At 41.2% G+C, this 18,446-nt stretch overlaps 1 protein-coding gene across 2 annotated transcripts in view; it reads right to left on the minus strand.

Annotated features, from left to right (window-relative positions):
- The window catches only part of Frl (formin-like protein), a 273,897-nt gene that overhangs the window by 22,288 nt on the left and 233,163 nt on the right, over positions 1 to 18,446 (minus strand). For both annotated transcript variants that reach the window (XM_050188371.2, XM_050188370.2), the window contains exons 14-22: positions 16,158 to 16,282; positions 15,391 to 15,489; positions 11,811 to 11,987; positions 9,373 to 9,450; positions 8,208 to 8,294; positions 7,428 to 7,496; positions 5,434 to 5,514; positions 3,492 to 3,621; positions 1,982 to 2,154 (exon numbers count right to left, since the gene is read on the minus strand). In XM_050188371.2, coding sequence (XP_050044328.1) covers positions 1,982 to 2,154; positions 3,492 to 3,621; positions 5,434 to 5,514; positions 7,428 to 7,496; positions 8,208 to 8,294; positions 9,373 to 9,450; positions 11,811 to 11,987; positions 15,391 to 15,489; positions 16,158 to 16,282 — 1,019 coding nt within the window. The remainder of the gene's footprint in view (positions 1 to 1,981; positions 2,155 to 3,491; positions 3,622 to 5,433; positions 5,515 to 7,427; positions 7,497 to 8,207; positions 8,295 to 9,372; positions 9,451 to 11,810; positions 11,988 to 15,390; positions 15,490 to 16,157; positions 16,283 to 18,446) is intronic.

Raw genomic sequence — 18,446 nt, forward strand, 5'->3', positions numbered from 1 at the left:
TTGTTGGCTTCTTATGACATACTTGGTATAACTACTTACTATCATACTGAGCTCTTCAGCAAAGTGGTATTGGAAAGCGTAAGCAGGGGAATGTGATATGGAGTTCCAGATCCAAGGAGCCGAGCGTCTTACAAAAGCATGCTTTGGTGCTTCCTTGGTGTTGCAAGAATGCCCATTGGTTATTTCAAATGTATGAAAACATTATGCACTTAAAATGCACTCGATGCTTGTAGCGCTTTCAGAGGACCCTTTGTAGCGTTTAGCTAGATTTGTTTGTGCTTGAGGTTCTTGCCGAGTTGCTTCAAGGGCTCCTCACCAGGTTTCGTCATTTTTAACAGACAAGTGTGGGGTATACCTGATGCGCTCACAATTGTGTCTGCAAAATGTTACGGTGCTGCATGCCGCGAGAACAGCTGAAATTTCAAGGCAAACGCCACACTCCTTCACTCTCGAGGCAGTGCACTCCCAGCAAGAGCCACAGTCACACACACACACATTCTTCCTCGCAGTGTGTGTTTTGTCGCGCATCATGACCACTCATTTAATGTGAAAGGAGCAACACTGCAAGAAAGGAGGTGGGGCTTACGTCGTGGCATGTCCCTCGGCTCCGATTAGGAAGAAAACAGGGAAGAAATGCCACTTAGGAATACTACTAGAGGCAGAGGGAGAGACTGTCTCCATTGGCAGTGACGCCTGCCTCCTGGCGACATAGTAACAGGACAGTTAATTGCTTTTATCTTTTCCATTAATGAACTGGTTTGAAAAATTCTTTTGATAAAGCACTCCTTGGATGGCACTTTACAACCTCAAGTGTATAGCCAACATTTGCAATGGGGCTTGGTGAGGGGTCCTTCAATTATCTAATTTTTCAGCTGCTTGTGGTGGTTTGAGGCTTGCTACTCTACTGCGTTTTTTTTTTTTGCTCACATTGTCAATTGATGTATAGAGCAGTCGACTGTTAAAATGTGCACATGTGTAGAACACGTGTGTAGAGTATGTGCATAGAGCAAGTCTGAATTTCTTCCCTATTGCAAGTGTTGAAGTGCCCGGCTTCGCAGCAGGTGACTTGTGGTTAGTAGTGCAGGCACGTTATCACCTTTATCAGTAGCGATTGCAATAATTATCACCTTCACAAGGTCAAATTCTTAAAGGCCTCAAATGGAACACTAAATTAGGTCCCTACTCTTGTACACGAGAAGACCTAAATGAAAGCTGACACCACTGGTAACATCATCCGTTACAGAGAGACTACAGTTAAACTTTGATTCCACGAAACCGAACCAATGCACATTATATTTTTTTAGAGAACTTCATTAGGAAACATTGAAAACACTCATGCTAATGTAATAAACTAACATGACTAGTCTTATATTTATTCTAGAGCAATAAAGGTTGAAATTTTGGCCTGTGTATAGATTTATATTAGACAGCAAGCCCATTGCGCCCGTTTTGTCTTCCTTCACAAGAGCGGCAACAGGTCAACGCCATCAGTGACCTGAACTGAAACAAAGCTTAAACATATTTTCATCATATTTCCTCCCAGGGATCTCTTAAATTGTGTGAGATGTTGAATTTACAAAGCTACATTTATCTTTTTAATGTATTAGGCTCTACGAATATGTGTCAGAGAACCGAGAGCCGATTGTTAAAAAGAAAATTTTGTAAAACAAGGTTTTGTTGAACTGAGATTTGATTGTATAGTGTCATAATTGATGACAGCTGACTTTCTTTTATTTTTCTTTCCATCACCTTTCATAAATTCAGCCACCTCGCAATGCATGCAAGAATGTATAAAGACAATTTCCAATTCAAACAAGCAGGATATATATGTAGATACTTTAACGAAGCATTCCACTTGTTTCAAGCTATTTCTGAGCATTATGTGGCAGCTGCCAGCCTACTCCTTGCTCTTTTTATCTCTTTCATTTGTATACACGTCTTCGAACCAAACAATACCAATAACAATAATAACTGTGAGCACCTGAGCTGTTTTGATGTCCTGCTGCAGCCTACGGAGCTTGTCCTCAGACTGCGCCAGAAACTCTTGCAGCACGGCTGCATCCTTGGAGTCCCGCCGCAGTGCCAGCTCTCGTTTGCACAGTTCCATGCCCTTCTCCAGCTCATGGCTGTCCGTCAGGATGTTTTCAAGCGTCACTGTAACCGTTTACAATGCAAAAGTTGTGCCCTGTGAAGACCTTGTAGCAAAACATTTAAATAACTGTCAACCTGTGGACTTCAAAACCAGTAAAAGTCCTGCAAACACAACGCTCGAGTGGGTAGGGCCAACAACGCTAATTTATTTTTAAAGCTTGCCCTGAATACATCTTCTGTGGGGATAGACATGCACTTCATTGGCGATGATTTACCTTTAGATGCAGCACACAGCAGCAACAAACTTAGAACGACAGAGAAAGACGGGCAATGCATTATTTTTAGATCACATGTGACCTTTTCAGTGAACTTGCTGTTGCCGATTTCACTTGCTTCAGGTGCTTCTTTATGGCAAATCAGTTCCACGGAAGCCCGCAAGGTGAAGGAAAGTTCATGAAAGGGAAAAAGTGCCATCCACCTGAACGTAAAGAAAGACATGCAGTTGAAGAAAACTTCATCCTGGTCTGGGATCCTGGACCATGACAAATTTTTATTCAACTGCGACGCTTCCTTTCTGAGAAACCTGTGTGGGTTTCCTTTGTCACTTTGTGCTACAGTTGGGTGGATAACAATTTTTCCTTTCAGGAAGTTGTGTGCGTAAACTTGCTCCAAGCAAGCACCCCTCTGGCCCCCCTCTTTCCCGTCAGAAGACTTCCAACATTAGGGTAGAAAACCAACAAAGAAAACCTTTTCATGAAAAGATTTTTTTTTTTTTTTTGCAAAACTTGATGCCACGTTTGTAACATTATAGCATGTAACGTAACATTGTGTAATGTAACATTGTGGAAAATTAGACAGAGCTGACAGGCATGCACTTCTTGGGTGGAAGACTCCTTCAGTATTTTTTTCATAAACAAGGGTCCCTGTAGACAGCTTAATGCCTGTCTTTTCTGAAACCATCGTCTTATTTGGTTACCTGTCCTGTTGTTCTGATTAGGCTAGGTTAGGTTGTGTACGACCTCGTGTGGCCTGATGATAGCTTACAAGTGTAGAACAACGCCCCAACATATTTTTTGACAGTTGCTGTGCTTTTCCAGCACTTTAATGTGTTATGCAAACATATGGCTGATAGTATACAGATGTATGAGGTGGCAACTTTGCATTACAGATGGAACACCAGTTGGCAAAAGTTAATCCCGAGCCCTCCGTCCATCCACAGTGCATCTCCAGGGGCTCACAATACAGCTTCAGGACATTAAATTCGAACAAGAAATGCGTAGAGGATCCTTCAATACAAGCGCGCCAGACTCTGATGTATTTGCTTCCTGCAACTTTTTTTTTTCTTTCTTGAGTGACGCAATGATAAAGCACTTATGGCAGCAGTATCAAGGTGAGCTCACCCGTGCATGCACGCTCGACGAATCGCAGTTCCTGATCAAAGCCCATAAGGTCAGGAAACTTGCTGCTGACTGTCTCGACGATGTAGTGCAGGAGCGAGATCTTCCTGTCGGCTGTTTTTGTGTCTGCAAGCTGTGCAGAAGGCAAAATTGAAGGACACAGAAGAAGAAGAAAATTGTGCAGAAACAATTGACAATGACTGTCAGTGCAAGGATAGCGGTGCAGGTTAAGGCATCTCTCCTTTATGTCTCTCTCTTTCTGTCAAATGCTTCTAAATGGCTATTCGCTTATTTAACGGTGCCCTCGAAGGCATGTATTTGTTGTAGTGGGAGTATTTTAGGAAGCGTTCGTTGTGCCATTGCGTAATTCCATAGAGAACAGAGCCGTTAACCAGCATATCTCAGTTACATAAGAACACGTGCCTTTAGCATTGGCACTTTTGTATCGGCAGTGAAAGTCCAAACTCCGGCCACCAACCATTGACCACGAAAGCGTCGAAACGGCCAAAGAAAGCTATTCGCTTTAATAACTAATCAAATATGAAGAAGCATACCACATAAGTACAGCAGCCTTTGATTAGGCTCTTGCAGAAGAAGAATTCTTCATCATACTACTTCGAAATGAGGGTGAGGATGCTGCATCTAGCTGAAGCTACATTTAGCATCAAACCATGTTGCTGAGACATACTTTCAACATGATGCCAGTAAGTTTCAGCTGTCAGCAACATGACAGGCTCAAGCAGGAACTCCAGACGCAAGGTCTTGTAATATTCTGCTAAATTGTTAAATGAAACAAGCAGTTAAATAAGCAAGATATGTAAATAAAGCTTGTAAATTTATAGAAATCTTAAGTGTGCACTACAGCTGACTTCCGCTAATTTGGTCCTCGCGAGACCGCAGGGTTCAAAAGGTTGAATTAATAAATGATGTCAAAATGAACGAATTCAAAATCTTTTTCATTGCTTGAAGTAGTCTGCAATGTTTTTTTGCTTTTTGCTCTTGACGCGTGACTATACCAGCCTGAGGTGAATGAGGCTGACATGTTTAAACACTGCCTTCACGCAGCAACACAAAACAAGCGGGAACAGATGACTTCATGAGTGCAAGGAGCGCTGGTCACTAAAAGATAGGAACAAAATAGTTTCACGCTTAAGGAAGCAGTCATGCCACCTGCCGAATTTCTTGCGTTTTCAAGCTTTTGATAAACACTGTGTGCACGAGCAGTCATTGTGACAGCCGAATTAACCAATGTGACCTGCTTTCACATTAACCAAAATGCGTTTTTCTTGCACAGAAAAATGAATGATTTATCACGTGAACTTTCCAGTGTCTTCGATTTCAGCAAAATCTCGAATGAACCGAGGTTTAATTAACAGGAGGCATATGTCAATACATGTGTCACATCTTCACAGAATCCCTACTGAGTATCTCGGGTATTCACTGTTCAGCTTAGATTTGACAAAACAGGCTTCAGACTTGGCCTTCCTGAACAATGTCTGCCTGTCATATAACACAAATACACTTTGTTAGAAATCACTGTTAACAGACCCTTTTCTCAAAAACTTGACTGAACTCAAATATTTAATGCTGTTATTCTAAACAATAGTGACTGATTTATTACCTTTTTCTAAAGCAGCACTAAAGGAGCGAGCTAAATCAAGTCAGACAGGCACATTACCCTCTTGGAATTCTCTCAACATTTGCTCGATGGAAAATGTGACTTCATTATATTTGCGGACTACTTATTCCTGCCCCTTATGAAACTTTCAGGAAGGCAAAAGCATTTTTGCAATCATCATTTATTATTTGCTTCTTATATTTTTGCAGTCCTGTCTACTTCAGAAAGGATGGGGGGATCGCGCTTTCCAGCTACAAATATTTTGACAGAAACTATTGCTCCATCTCCAATGCAGAAGGACAGCTGGAAATAAAACTGTGAACTGACCATGTCAAGACTCTGTAGTTTGAACCCATATGCAGGGCCCCTCTTCGAGCTGTTCATGTAGTTCCCAAAAGCGAGAATCACCTGTGGGACACAAATACATAAAGAATGCAGGTGAAACACTACGCTATATACAAGTCACTGAACAGCAAATCCTGCTACTTCCAAGTTGTACCACACTGCAAGTTGTAAAAAAGAAAGTAATCTGTATTTTGTTTGTCCAATGGGAATACAAATGCTTAAAAAGAATAGTCACAATGTTGCTGCATCTTGTAGTTTCCCACTATTACAGTACGGCACCATACTAAGATGTTGATCGCTTTCTTTTTGAAATGCTTTGGTATACATAAGTGAAAGGAAGCAAAAAAAAAAAAGTGAATAAACTAAACTACTCGCCAGTCAAAACTCAAAGCACTGCAAGCCATATGCTATGCATTGAGCAAATAGAATTAATGCAAAAGGCAAACATACTCAGCATCCATTAAAGAATGTCCCTCCCATATTTTGAGTTTTGTTTTCTTTTTGTGCTGAAGCTTTCATTGTAGTGAATGGTGCACCACTGCAAGTACCTTGAGGTTTTGATTTTTCGGTTTGCCTGGGGCAATTACGCAGGGCTGTTCTCAAAGATATTAGGCTAGTTGCATGTCAACCTTTGCTCGATTTACACGTGCAAATATTTCTTCTTTCTTTCTCAAGGCTTTTAACCAAGAGTATGGCAGTATTGGGTTATGTGTGCAAAATTTGCGATCAGCAGAAAAAATGAATTCAATCTACAGTAATCTCAATCATACATATTTTCCTAATTTTTTTTCAGCATAAAATGTGTATTATGCCTCCTTTATTTCACTCATTTCCCTACTTCCCATCCTTTTACATGCTGTCCTCACATTTCTCTCAGATAAATACTATGTGCTAGATGCAAGTTCTGCACTTGCTAATGCTGCTGAGCCTCACTGCAGTGCATATTTATGTGAACCCATGTGCTGCTCTTCAAACACTCTTTTTCCTATGATGAACACTATGTGTTGACAGTACAACAACACAGCTGCGAGCATGGGTGCCATTGTAGGGTGGGGCTACTGCTCGTAAGAAATGCACGATAGTGAACTTTACACGCCTGTTAAATATTTGTTACAGAGTGGGGCAAAAGAACAAGTTAGCCTATAACATTCATACTAAACTTATATCAATATGGTAAAACTTATAGGCAAAATATTTCCATATTTTCTTTCTCTATACCGATGGCAGTCAGCCACAATCCAAACTTCAGTTCTTTGCAGAGAATGCCATCCTCAAGAACTGCTCTCAACAGCATACTAGCACTTCTATGGGCACGACAATAAGATTTAGCAGGCAGGGAAGCATGCACTATACGGATAACTACTGCCTGAGTAGAGAAAGCTTACAATTAAGTTATCCTTCCCATAAATATGTGATGCCTTGTAGTGCTTCAGTAAAATTTATCTCAATATGGCGAAGTATAGCGAGACCTTCTCTTCAGTTCCTGTTCACTTGAAACTGACAAGACTTAGATTTATATGAATTCTGGTGCAATGAAAAGCTGACATTTGGTAATGCTTTCTTAACAATGTTGCTGCAACCACTCATACATGGTCAAGCATACAATGGCAAACAGTCCATCCCAGCACATAACCGGTACTTATGATTGCAACCTTCAGAAAACAGGCGGGGGGGGAGGGGTGTGTGCGGGAATTCACCGTATAACTCCCGCAATAATCACATACATTGTTCTTTTTTTCCCATTTTATTAAAATAACTATGCACAATAAAAAGCTAAAATGAAGCTCCAGAAACAACATTACGTACAACTTCAGCCATGATAACCAGTCTCACAGCTCCTCTCTGGCAAAGAGTGGTGTGGCTTCATTGCAATGCTGATTATATGGATGTGAAACCTCACAACAGGGCACTCTTACACAGTCTCCAGGAAGGACATGAAACACAAGTTGTCAGAATAATATCTTGGCAGTGTTTACCTCGAGAAGCTTTCGTAGTCGCTTTGAGTTCTTGATTGCTCGAGACGCCGCTGTTATTGCATGCACTTGCTGCAGGGCAAGTAATGAAAAAGCAGTGGAAAGAAAATTAGAAAGCTGCAGTGGCAATGACAAATAATTATAGTGAATAAACCAAGATGATCTACACAGAGAATTGCGTATGAACTCAGGCTGCAATAAATGCCAGGTTGGTAGCCCTACCCAGAGAAAAGTATATTTCAAATTAGTGTTGTAGCTGATAGCAGTGCAACATTAGAAACAGTGCCGGGCTAAGCAAAATTTATTGAAATACATTTCGGCTTCTCGACAGGAGTGTTGCATAGTATTATTTTGTCCTTTCAAGAAGTTTTACCTTGAATGGCTATATGTCATTCAATTGCAATGATGTTGCTTAACAATACAGGAGTCTGTCCGACCCTCGGAATTGATCAAGACAATGTATTCACATAACAGTTCACATGTTCATTAATTATGATGCAGGCTTCATTTTTTTTTATTTGCACTTGCTCTCAATGCAAATAACTAAAATAACGAATGCAGAAAATTATTTTTGGAACAGGCTCAGTCATAAGATACAAAGTTTTGTTTGGTTCCAGAAAATCTTGTAATAAGATACACCTGCAACTTTTCATTACAGAGTGCACCTGTTTATGAATCAGTTAACCTCATCTTGTCTCAATGTTAAATCTAGTGAAATGCCCTGTTCTAAAGCAACAAACACTACGACACTTGTAATGTTGCATGTGCAAATAGTTTTCTTACCGGTGTGATGATTTGGATGTTTTCCGCAAAGGATGCGATGTAACTCATGATGTTCAACTTCTGTGATAACCTCTCTATCTTTGTCAGCTATAGGCAAAAGAAAGTAAAACAAGTGACTTAGTTGGTCGTGAACAACCGCAGCACACCAGGCTTCTTTAGCATGCAAGTAAACTATAAGTTTGGAGCAAAATCCATGAGACTATATCTGCATATAAAAAACTGTAATGATGGTTCAGGTAACAAGTAGCAAAAGAGACACTAAACTTGCTTCATAGATAAAGTGTAGAGTATAATTTAAATTCTAACCTTTTTTCTTCGTATTACTCTTCTCAATAGTAAAAGCACTTACAGGTATAAGGAAAGCAGGGCTAGGAAAATGTAACGACTATTTCAGTGCTATTCCTTTTTACATGTTATCAGTGGTATGTTATCACCAATCGCCAATTGCGAATGGTGGATGATAGGAAAGAAATGGTACTGAGGAAAATGAATCCATACATTATACCAGCCCAGAAGACTCCCAGTAAACACGTAACATGTCCGAGAGAATTAACACATTAAACTTATACCAATACCTCCACTGGGGCAGTTGCTCTACCAACTGAGCTAACCAAAAGGTCGGCAGATCGCAGCATGAGGGCAAATTAATTGATAAATGAAAGTGTAGGAACACAGGTAAATGACAACAGTTCCCAGCATTAATCTATCTCATCTTTCAAGTTTCTGCAGAACTGATCTCATCATATTGTGATTGAGGCACAATATGCAAATGCAAGAACGACATGACTCCAGTCAATGCTGGCCAAAGGTGGAAGGGCACCCAATATCTAAAGCGACCAAGTCAAAAGAGAGCCAGCTATGCTGCTGGCCAAGGTCTCTGTTAAAATGGTCCAAACCAGCGAGATGCCTACAACCTTGGTAGGGACTACTTCCTTAATAACACTCCAATACTGCAAACACTTCTTGCTGTGAACTAGTAAACATTATTCAGAAGACAGGAAAATGAAAGATAACTTTGATAATGTGAAACTTTCATGCTTACACGCACTATTTCTGCGATGGGGATAGTAGTTGCATTACATTCATTTATTAAGTCATTTAGCTCTGTTCTGATCCGGCAGGTGATTACCCCACATCTACATTTCATTGTCAGTCAATGACTTACTTGAAGCAGGAACTTGTCTTCATCTGTGAGAGCATCCACAGGCTTCTTCTCTCGTTCGTACTCTCGATACGCTTTCGTCTGCAAGGCGTTCACAAGAAATCGTACAAAGCTTCATCAAAATTTTTCTCCAAGGTTGTGCTTGTCATCAGCCTTATATCCAATTGATATGGGGTCACAAAGTGTGCTTTGACCAGCTACATAATGCTTTCAGAAAGCAGAACCTTAAACAACTTTCCATCCAATATGAGTGAAAGGTTGTGCATTTGCGCAGCGTTTAGGAGTGCAATAAAACAGCCTTCATATGGAGAACAACAGTTGCTATTGCGTACCATGTCCCCAATTGTCATTAATGTCATTGTCCTCAATGTCATTAAGGACGCAGGCAACAACGAAACATGGCAGGGATCATTATACCAGAAGCATAAACATGATCTTGGCACCCCACAGAGTGTCTACCAAGTTGACATTTCCAAATTCCCTGAGTTTTCCAGGTTTTCCCTGAGTACCTTTGCAAAATTCCCTGAGTGACACAGCACTATGTTTTATGTAAAGACGGGCTGACACCATATCGCCCGATGCTGTCACTCTCTGATAAGCACATGAAAAAAAAAATTTTTTAAAATAAAGAACGACTTAATCCAATTTTAATACTAAGCAGTACTGTTTATATTATTCAAAATGAGAATAGAAGGGAGGGGTTAGTAAAATGCACAGCAAATAAAATGTCTTAGAAAAAAATTGCAAATCGAGTCGGACATTCTCAAATACGATTAAAAAGGAGATGGATATAGAAGCAAATATTTTTGAATATGAGCTATTTCTATCTACTGATAGCAAGCTCAGTGGTATGAGGCCCGAACTTTGTCACAATAGAGATTCTCCCTCAACAGCTCGTAAGTCAACCTCAACTGTCCTGACATACTCTCAGCCTGCACACGACGCCTCAGTGTTGTGTTTGACTGCTTTAAAGAGTTTATTTTGGTTTGTATGAGTGACATCTGCATCTCGGCATCAGCCAACACTTTGTTTTTTGAGCTCAAGCTTCTTCAAAACAGCGGCAGCACGCTTCCTTTCCCGTTCATTCCTCAATGCGTAGGTCCTTTCTGTTCATGTCCTCCTTCTGCCAATCGTTCACCCCACGGACCATTTGAAGCATCTTCTTGGTCAGTTGCACAGTCCACGTCCGATTTTTCTAACTCCCTAGAGGCCGCGAAAACGTCTGAAAAATCGGCCAGTTGGAAAAAATAAATGCATGTCATTTACTGCCCTCAAGGGCTCAAACCGCCACAGGCACATTCGAAAATGCTCTGAAGGCCTGTCGGTACATGTATTAGGCATATCGATGTTTGCACTGTGACAGGAAATACCGGGTGCACTTGTGGTGGCAATTGCCCCTTCCCACGCTTGTTATGCTTCACTGCAGTACTTTTGCATATGCTTCACCAAGATTTCTGTACAGAGACGAAGCTGACTTTTGGGAACTCGCATTATGCAATGCACCGTGCTTTCCATGCTTGTAAGCAAATCGCGAGGACCACAAAGGTGGAGTCCGTGCTATTGCTGACAGCAGCGAATTCTTTCAATAAAAAACACGGCACCCAACGGCAAGAAGTTTCATAGCGAACGTTGAAGCAGCTAGGCCTAGCATTGCCGCAGTGGTGGCTACGGCTGCCAGTGGATCTGCATGTGAGAGCGCCGGTTCGAGGCGGCGAGGTAATCAAAATAGCAGCATGGTGGCTTTGGTTAACGCCGTTTTGGACCTGCGGTCACGGCAAAACGTTCGAAAAATCGGACATCGAAGAGTTCTTGAGTCCGAAATTTCAGACATTCTGATACATTGACTCTTTGGGGTACGTGGTGGTGCTATGAAGCCATATAAATTATGGGGAATCTGGAAAATCGGTCGTTGACTGTACACTGGCAACTCCTCCAGCCGACAACAGGGCATCAAAGACGATTCATTACGATTCCTGTCTGTTACTCGACCCAGCATTACCATGACTTTCGACCCTTTCAATAAAATTACAGCAAATTTTCCCTGATAGAGGCACAAATTCCCTGAGTTTTTCCAGAGTACTCAAAATCCCTGAGAATTCCCGGTTTTCCCAGTTGGTAGACACCCTGACCCTGACTAGGGAGAAATGGGGCAGAAAATGGTGTCAAGACCAGCAAAACAATTAGAAAGAGAGCATAACCTGCATGAAGCTTCCAATGCTTTCAGTGACTCAGTATTAGAAGCATCAAACACCTGCACACAAGTGCAGTGTAGTACCTACAAACTCTTCTCATACTCCTGCCCAGAGTATGAAAGAGAAGTGGCATACCAAATAGTAGCAAGTATGGCAACTCTCTGTTTCTTCTAAGCCCCTGGAACTCCTTCAACATGCACACAAACCGCACTAAGAGATGAGAAAGAAATGCCTGCACGTGGCACAGACCTCGGCATCGTTGGGCACCATGCGTAGAAGAATGTCGACGCAGTCCTGCGAGATGGTCTTGAGGTCAAGGCTATTGACAGCCCTGACTACAACATCTGTGGCCAGCTCAATCTTCCGCCTGGAGATGGCCATGTTGCGTAACCGGTTGTGCTCCAGCAGCGTCACCTTCTCAGGAACCTGAAAAATTCAAGACCAGGGAAAGTTATGAGTTGGGTAGAATGATACTTCCAAGTTTTAGGAATATCATACTTTCTAGACTACACTCTATACACAGCAGGTGTTTAGATGCTGTTGTCATTTGACTGGTAGTGTACATGGGGAATACAGGAAAGTACAGGCTGCTGCCTGTACTTTCAGAGTTGTACACATACCGTATTTACACGATTGTAAGTCGACCACTTTTTTAAATTTGAAAGTCTGAAGTTGGGGGGTCGACTTACAGTCGAAACCAAAACATGGCCCCGCCAAAAAAGCAAGACCAACGGGAGCTACAACGTAGTTACGATTTTATGTTTGCTCTATGGCCCTACCCCTACCTTTTCGCTATCCCGCGTGTTTGTTCGCTTTTCGGAAGGGTTTTTCAAAATTTTTGAGAGTTTTACAATGCATGCAACACTCATGGGGGGGGTGTCGATAGCTGATGGAAGCGCCGCAGTTCCCATTTGCGGCGGCACCCTCAGAACGGCGGCAATTGCGGGGAGTATGGGTAGTTCATGGAAGAGCAGACACCACTCGTGGGTTTCTCTTTCTCTGTTGAAAGGCATTGGCATTGGTTTGACGCGTTCCACTTGACTGCTTCCTCAGACCTCATGAGTGCTCCAGGCCCACTAATCGTTCGGCACTCGTTCACAGCAGCGTTCAAGAGGGCTGCCATCCTTTACGCCGAAGAAACAAATCACTGCGCAGCGGGCCGCAAGTTCAATGTTTCTGAACGGGTGGTGCGAGAGTGGCGACTGCAGCGAAGTGAAATTTTGACCTGTGATGGCAAGTGAGGAATTTCTCACGTGCTGAAGTCTCGACACTTGCCGGAGCTGTAGGCTAAGCTTGCAGCGTACGTCGCTGAAATGCGTGATCAGTCCCTGCCAGTTAAGTGCGACATGGTCATGAAACAAGCCCGGATCTTCTCCTTAATTTTAAGGCCTTGCTCCGCCGTGAGTACAACGAGTGGCTGGCGGCAGAAGACTGCGAAATTATGCCAACCGGACCTGACAAAGAAGCCTCCCTGACGGCTGCGTGTGGTTGGGTACATTCGGCGTAGGGTGCTGTTCCACAAAATGTCATGGTGCGGTCGTTTGCCAAATGTGAAATTTCGCGGGACCACGACGCGCTGTGGGACCGCAGCAACGATTTCGATGGCAGCACTAGTGAAGACGAGTAGTCCAGTGACCATGTCAGCTACTAATAAATTTTCGTTATCGAATGCGCCCTCGGGTATATTCTTTTTTTTTTTTTTCCTGTCACGCGATATGGGGGGGTCGACTTACATTCGAGTCGACTTACAGTCGTGTAAATACAGTACACTGTTGCTTAAAAAAAAAGACTAATATTTGCCATCTTTCTAATGATGAATGGTGAATTTCTAACTTCCTTTCTAATGATGCTCTAACATCTGCCCAGCATGGTTTTCTTCGTGGTTATAGCACTGTAACACAATTAGTCGATTTTGTTTATTATATCACTTCTAACCTAGACATGGGTAATCAAGTGTATGCCATCTTTATTGACTTCTCTAAAGCTTTTGACTCTGTGATTCATTCTAAACTGCTGGTAAAATTAAACGCCATATTCAATAATCCCTGTCTTGTTTCTCGGATAGTAAGTTTTCTTCATTATTGCTCACAATTTGTTTCTTTTAACTCAGTGGACTCAACTCCTGTCGACATGATGTCAGGCGTTCCTCAGGGATCCGTTCTAGACCCTTTATTATTCCTAACATACATCAATGATTTACCTCGTAGCACCTCAACTAAAATCAGATTTTATGCAAGTTACTGTATAGTATACGAATCTATTAATCCCATTGATGGCCACCACCGTCTTGCCCAATCCCTTATGTCCTTCTGCGCTTGGTGCAAAGCGTGGCAAATGAACATCAACTGTAGTAAAACAGTCGTCATGTCATTTTCCAATAGACAGAGCCCCCTCTCATTCGATTATTCTATGGATGGCATCCAACTTAAAAGAATGTATCAGTATAAATACCTAGGTGTCATTCTAACCGAACATCTTTCATGGTCTAAACATATTGAATATGTAAACGGGAAAGCCCTAAAGAAACTAGGTTATTTGCGCCTCCCACGATACTAAGCTCCTATTATATAAAATGCTAACTTGCCCTGTTCTAGAATATGCATCTGTCATTTGGTTCCCCTATAAACAATGCGAAATAAGGTCGCTCAATAACATTCAATGAAGATATATCGCTTTCATTTGCCAAAATTACAGCCGCACTTTCTCACCAACACAGGCTCAACAATCTTTGAACATTCAGCCATTACTTTCACGTTATCACATTGAAGCCTTAAAACTTTTATATGGAATTAATAACTACACCTTTCGTCTTTCCAACTGTAACTATATCACATTTACTAACGCAAGTTGTGCTCGTAGGTCCCACGCCTTGAACATAACACCTATTTATGCCCGTACTAACACATTCAAGTACCGTTTTTTTTCCACGTACAATACAGCTTTGGAATTCTCTACCTGGTAACATTCGTTCACTATCACTAAAAGATTTCATAGCTGCCACTGGTAAGCACTTCGCTAACATGTAAAGCGCTTCTTTTTGATCATTCATCTTTTCATGTTTATGTGTGTTTTTAATGTGTAATGTATAGTAATGAATATTGTTCCCACTCCTGCTATAGCCCTATATTGGGCTGCAGTATATGTAAATAAATGAATGAATAAATAAATAAATGAATAAATAAATAAATAAATAAATAAATAAATAAATAAATAAATCTAACTTCTACACGCATGAGTGTAGCTTGTAAATTTAGTGCCTGTGGACTATGTACATGGTGCAAACAATCTAATAAAATGTTTTTATTTTTAGATGAAACTGATCGGTGTGGGCTGTAGATAAGGTGCGAACCGTAGTGCAGAATGTAAAATCCTGTGCAGGCTTCTCCAAAAAGAACTTTCACATTGGTACATCACAATGCTTTTAAATCAGTGTGTCTTCCGTATCTGGTACTGTGCAAATGAGGCGACATCTGGAAAAGCATTTTAAACCTGGAAAGGCTGATAGCGGTGACTTCATTCATTTTATAGACATGTCCCGGCTGATGATGTTTACACTATGTAGGAAGATCAGTAACGACGGCATAGAAAGCATGCTGACGGAACAGAGAAATGTGGAAGGTGACTGCAACATAAACAGTTGAGTCTGCTCACAATGTCAACCTGTGCTCAGGCACACAACTGCAGCTCCACTTGAAATAGAAACCTTTTTCTTTTGCTTTTCTTTTTGTTTACTGCAGACGAGTTCAACATAGAAGCAAAACAAACTATTTCTAGCAGGGTTTAGATTAGGATAAATGAAAATCAGCTCAAAAAAGAGCAAGTGGACTACCTTAAAACGCTTGCTGTTATTGATGTCATCACTTCGGTCGGGGAAAGCACCCTGTACGCCCAGCTTGAACTGCTCTTCAAAACGTGCGAAGTCAATAACCTAAAGGAAAAATACAAGCAGGGTACACGTTTAGTGGCAGCTCAACATGAAACATTTCATAACACAAAAAAAACATAACACTGGTGTGCCCCGTTTGCGCTACACATCATGTAATGCGAAACCAGCTAGCCTGTCAGTCTGTTCGCCTGAATATTACTGGCTTAAAGAAGAAGGGGAACACACAGATTAATAAGAGGAGACAATAGCCACTTTTGTAATAAAGACTGTCAAATAATGATGCTGGAGAAACCAGTTGGAACCCTTGCTTACAGAAATTAAGATTTACAAAGCAGAATACAATTTCTTTTTCTTTATATCTTGTTAATCTTGTTAGTAAGCCTTTTACTGTGCAAGAACAGGACTGCTAACGTTTGGTGAAGCAAAATCAATTTTGCTCAAGATTAGGTGTGCCAGAAGAAGTGTACAAAAAGGGAGAAATTGAAAGGGGAGATTGGCATCCATGTGAGAGTACCATGACGCAACAAAATATACTCAAATGAATTGCTCAGAAAGGAAGCTTTGCAGATAAAGAAAAAAAATTCATCCTGGTCTGGGAAATGGGGCTAGTATATATGAGAGCATGGGAGGTAAATTAATTGACACTTGAAGCACAGAAATGCCAATTACCCAAAGCTTACTTGTATAGCATATTCATGGGAAGTACTTACACTGTACAGTTTGTCCTCGTCCAGTTCGCTGAACACAGTTCCCCTGACTTGGTTTGGCTTCAAGGCAATCCAGTTGAGTGTAGGAAGTTTGTATTTGGTCTGGAACTTGCGCTTGATTGTCATCGCTGCATCATCACAAAATGAAACTCGTCAAAGCAAGGAATCGGGAAAGTGCGGAGAGAGCACCCCGCAGAGAACTCACTCTCTCAAGCAAGGACAGCTACTGCAACTCTTTAAATCATGCACAGAAGCTGTGCTTTCAAGCATAAAAGTAGTACTGAAACATATTTTTGAAGTTGTAGAGACTCTACTACATGCTTCTCACACATAAAAGGGTTACACTTAGATATTTTTTAACTGATACAGTCATGTCTTGTTAATACGGGCCCCATTAATATGGGCACTCCGCAATATGCATGAAATCTTCAGTGACCGGTTGGTGGTCATGCATTTCTGCCCCGTTAATATATATACACTCGTGGTCCACACTATGGATGGCCTTTTCGGGAACCAAATTGAAAAATACGTGCCTTTTTGTTTCGTTATTATGGACGTTGCTACATATTGCGATGGAAGCACAGCATTAGAGCGAACAAGAAGTAAAGAAGAGAGGCACGTAGACAGAGTGCTGCTTACGTCAGGAAAGCGGGACCCCCCAGCTGGGGACCAAGTACATATCTGCTGCTAGTAACACAACGGCCACCAAGAACGTTGATTACAAAGCCCTCCCATACCCCTTCGCCCGATCTTTTCACCTCTGTTGTGAAGATCCACTTCATGCAGCTGATGTCTAGCGTTTCCTGGACACTACAGCAGGGTAAAAATGAACAGTGCAAACCCTTATACCCTCGTTTTCTTGGCTGAATAAATGTTAGATGCGTTCTCTTTAATAAATTAATGTTTGCTTTTTTCTTGACCTTGGTTCTTTATTATGGACAACTCACAATACGGACAATTTTTCTGGGAAACAGAAGCGTTCATGTCAACGAGACACAACTGCACTAAAGTTGGTCTCGATACGTCAGACCTGGCATTATCTACATTATTGTGACATCTTGACATAGAGCAAAATTTCTTGATGTTGTGTAGTAGGAAGGTCAGGTATGACGACATTAGTCATAAAAAGTGCACATTTTGTTTGGCGGTGCTAGTATGTGGCAGCCACAGCAATTGCAGGAACATAGCAAGCCAATGTCTCATGAAATCATGGTGCATTCATCTCCCGGGTACCACAAGGGAAACTGACTTGTAGAAAAACGTATTACAGCAAATTGTTAAATTGTTTAAGGCACTCTTATGATTGCAAGTATCTTTTGTTAGGTTTAGAGGGCTTGGACCTTCATTTAACAAAAAAAAATACTAGTTGAAACTATCATGTCAGGGCTTTAAGTGTAGCTGCTATTGCTTGGTATGACTGGAATGAGTGTGAAGTAAGTTAGTAAACTGGTCAGCAGTGGCATAGCCATAAATTTATATCGAAGAAGGTGCTCCGCCGACAACTACCACTCTTCCCCCTCCTTCACCTCTCTCTATAAATAAATAAATAAATAAATAAATAAATAAATAAATAAGTAAGTAAGTACGTATAAGTAAATAAATATATAAATATGGAGGTTGTACACCATGCAAGCACAAACTTCTAGCACTCCCTGGACAAGAATGCTTTAACAAAGGTGCATGTGTTTGCATTGCCGAAACAACACTTTGCTTAACTTCTGACAAAAGTTTTTCATTGCTAAAGCATGCAGCCACTTCACATCAAACTATGCTCTTATACTTATGCTACTTTCAACATGATGATATTAAAGAAACGAAAATTTCATTTACGAATTGAAGCAATTATGTATGTCGATGTACGTTGATGACTTAGCTGGTATGTGACTTGGAAAAACAAACAGCGCTAAAAACGAGGCCAAACAAAGACAAGACGTTGCACTATCATGTCTCTTGTTTGCAGGCCAGACATGTTACAGCTGAGTAACAGTGGAGATAACCGTTGTTTTCCAACCAGATTTCCTAGTGAGTGGTATGGCCACGGCTATGTATGGAAGAGGGCGGGCACTATTTTGGAAGTCACCTAGTACTCAATCGCTCTTTCAGCGTTGTGGGCATTGCTATGTTATTCTAGATTTAAAAATACAACAACAAAACTTTTCTAGAACTTTGATAGTATTATATGATGCAAGTTTCACTCACTTTCTGTCACCTGCCATCCGACTTGTTTAAAGAGATGTTTGGATAACTTGCGATCATCGTATTGTAGTCATCACGCGACGCATATTGCTATTT

This window comes from Dermacentor andersoni, chromosome 2 (genome assembly GCF_023375885.2).
Source record: "Dermacentor andersoni chromosome 2, qqDerAnde1_hic_scaffold, whole genome shotgun sequence".
Taxonomy (NCBI): Eukaryota; Metazoa; Arthropoda; class Arachnida; order Ixodida; family Ixodidae; genus Dermacentor; species Dermacentor andersoni.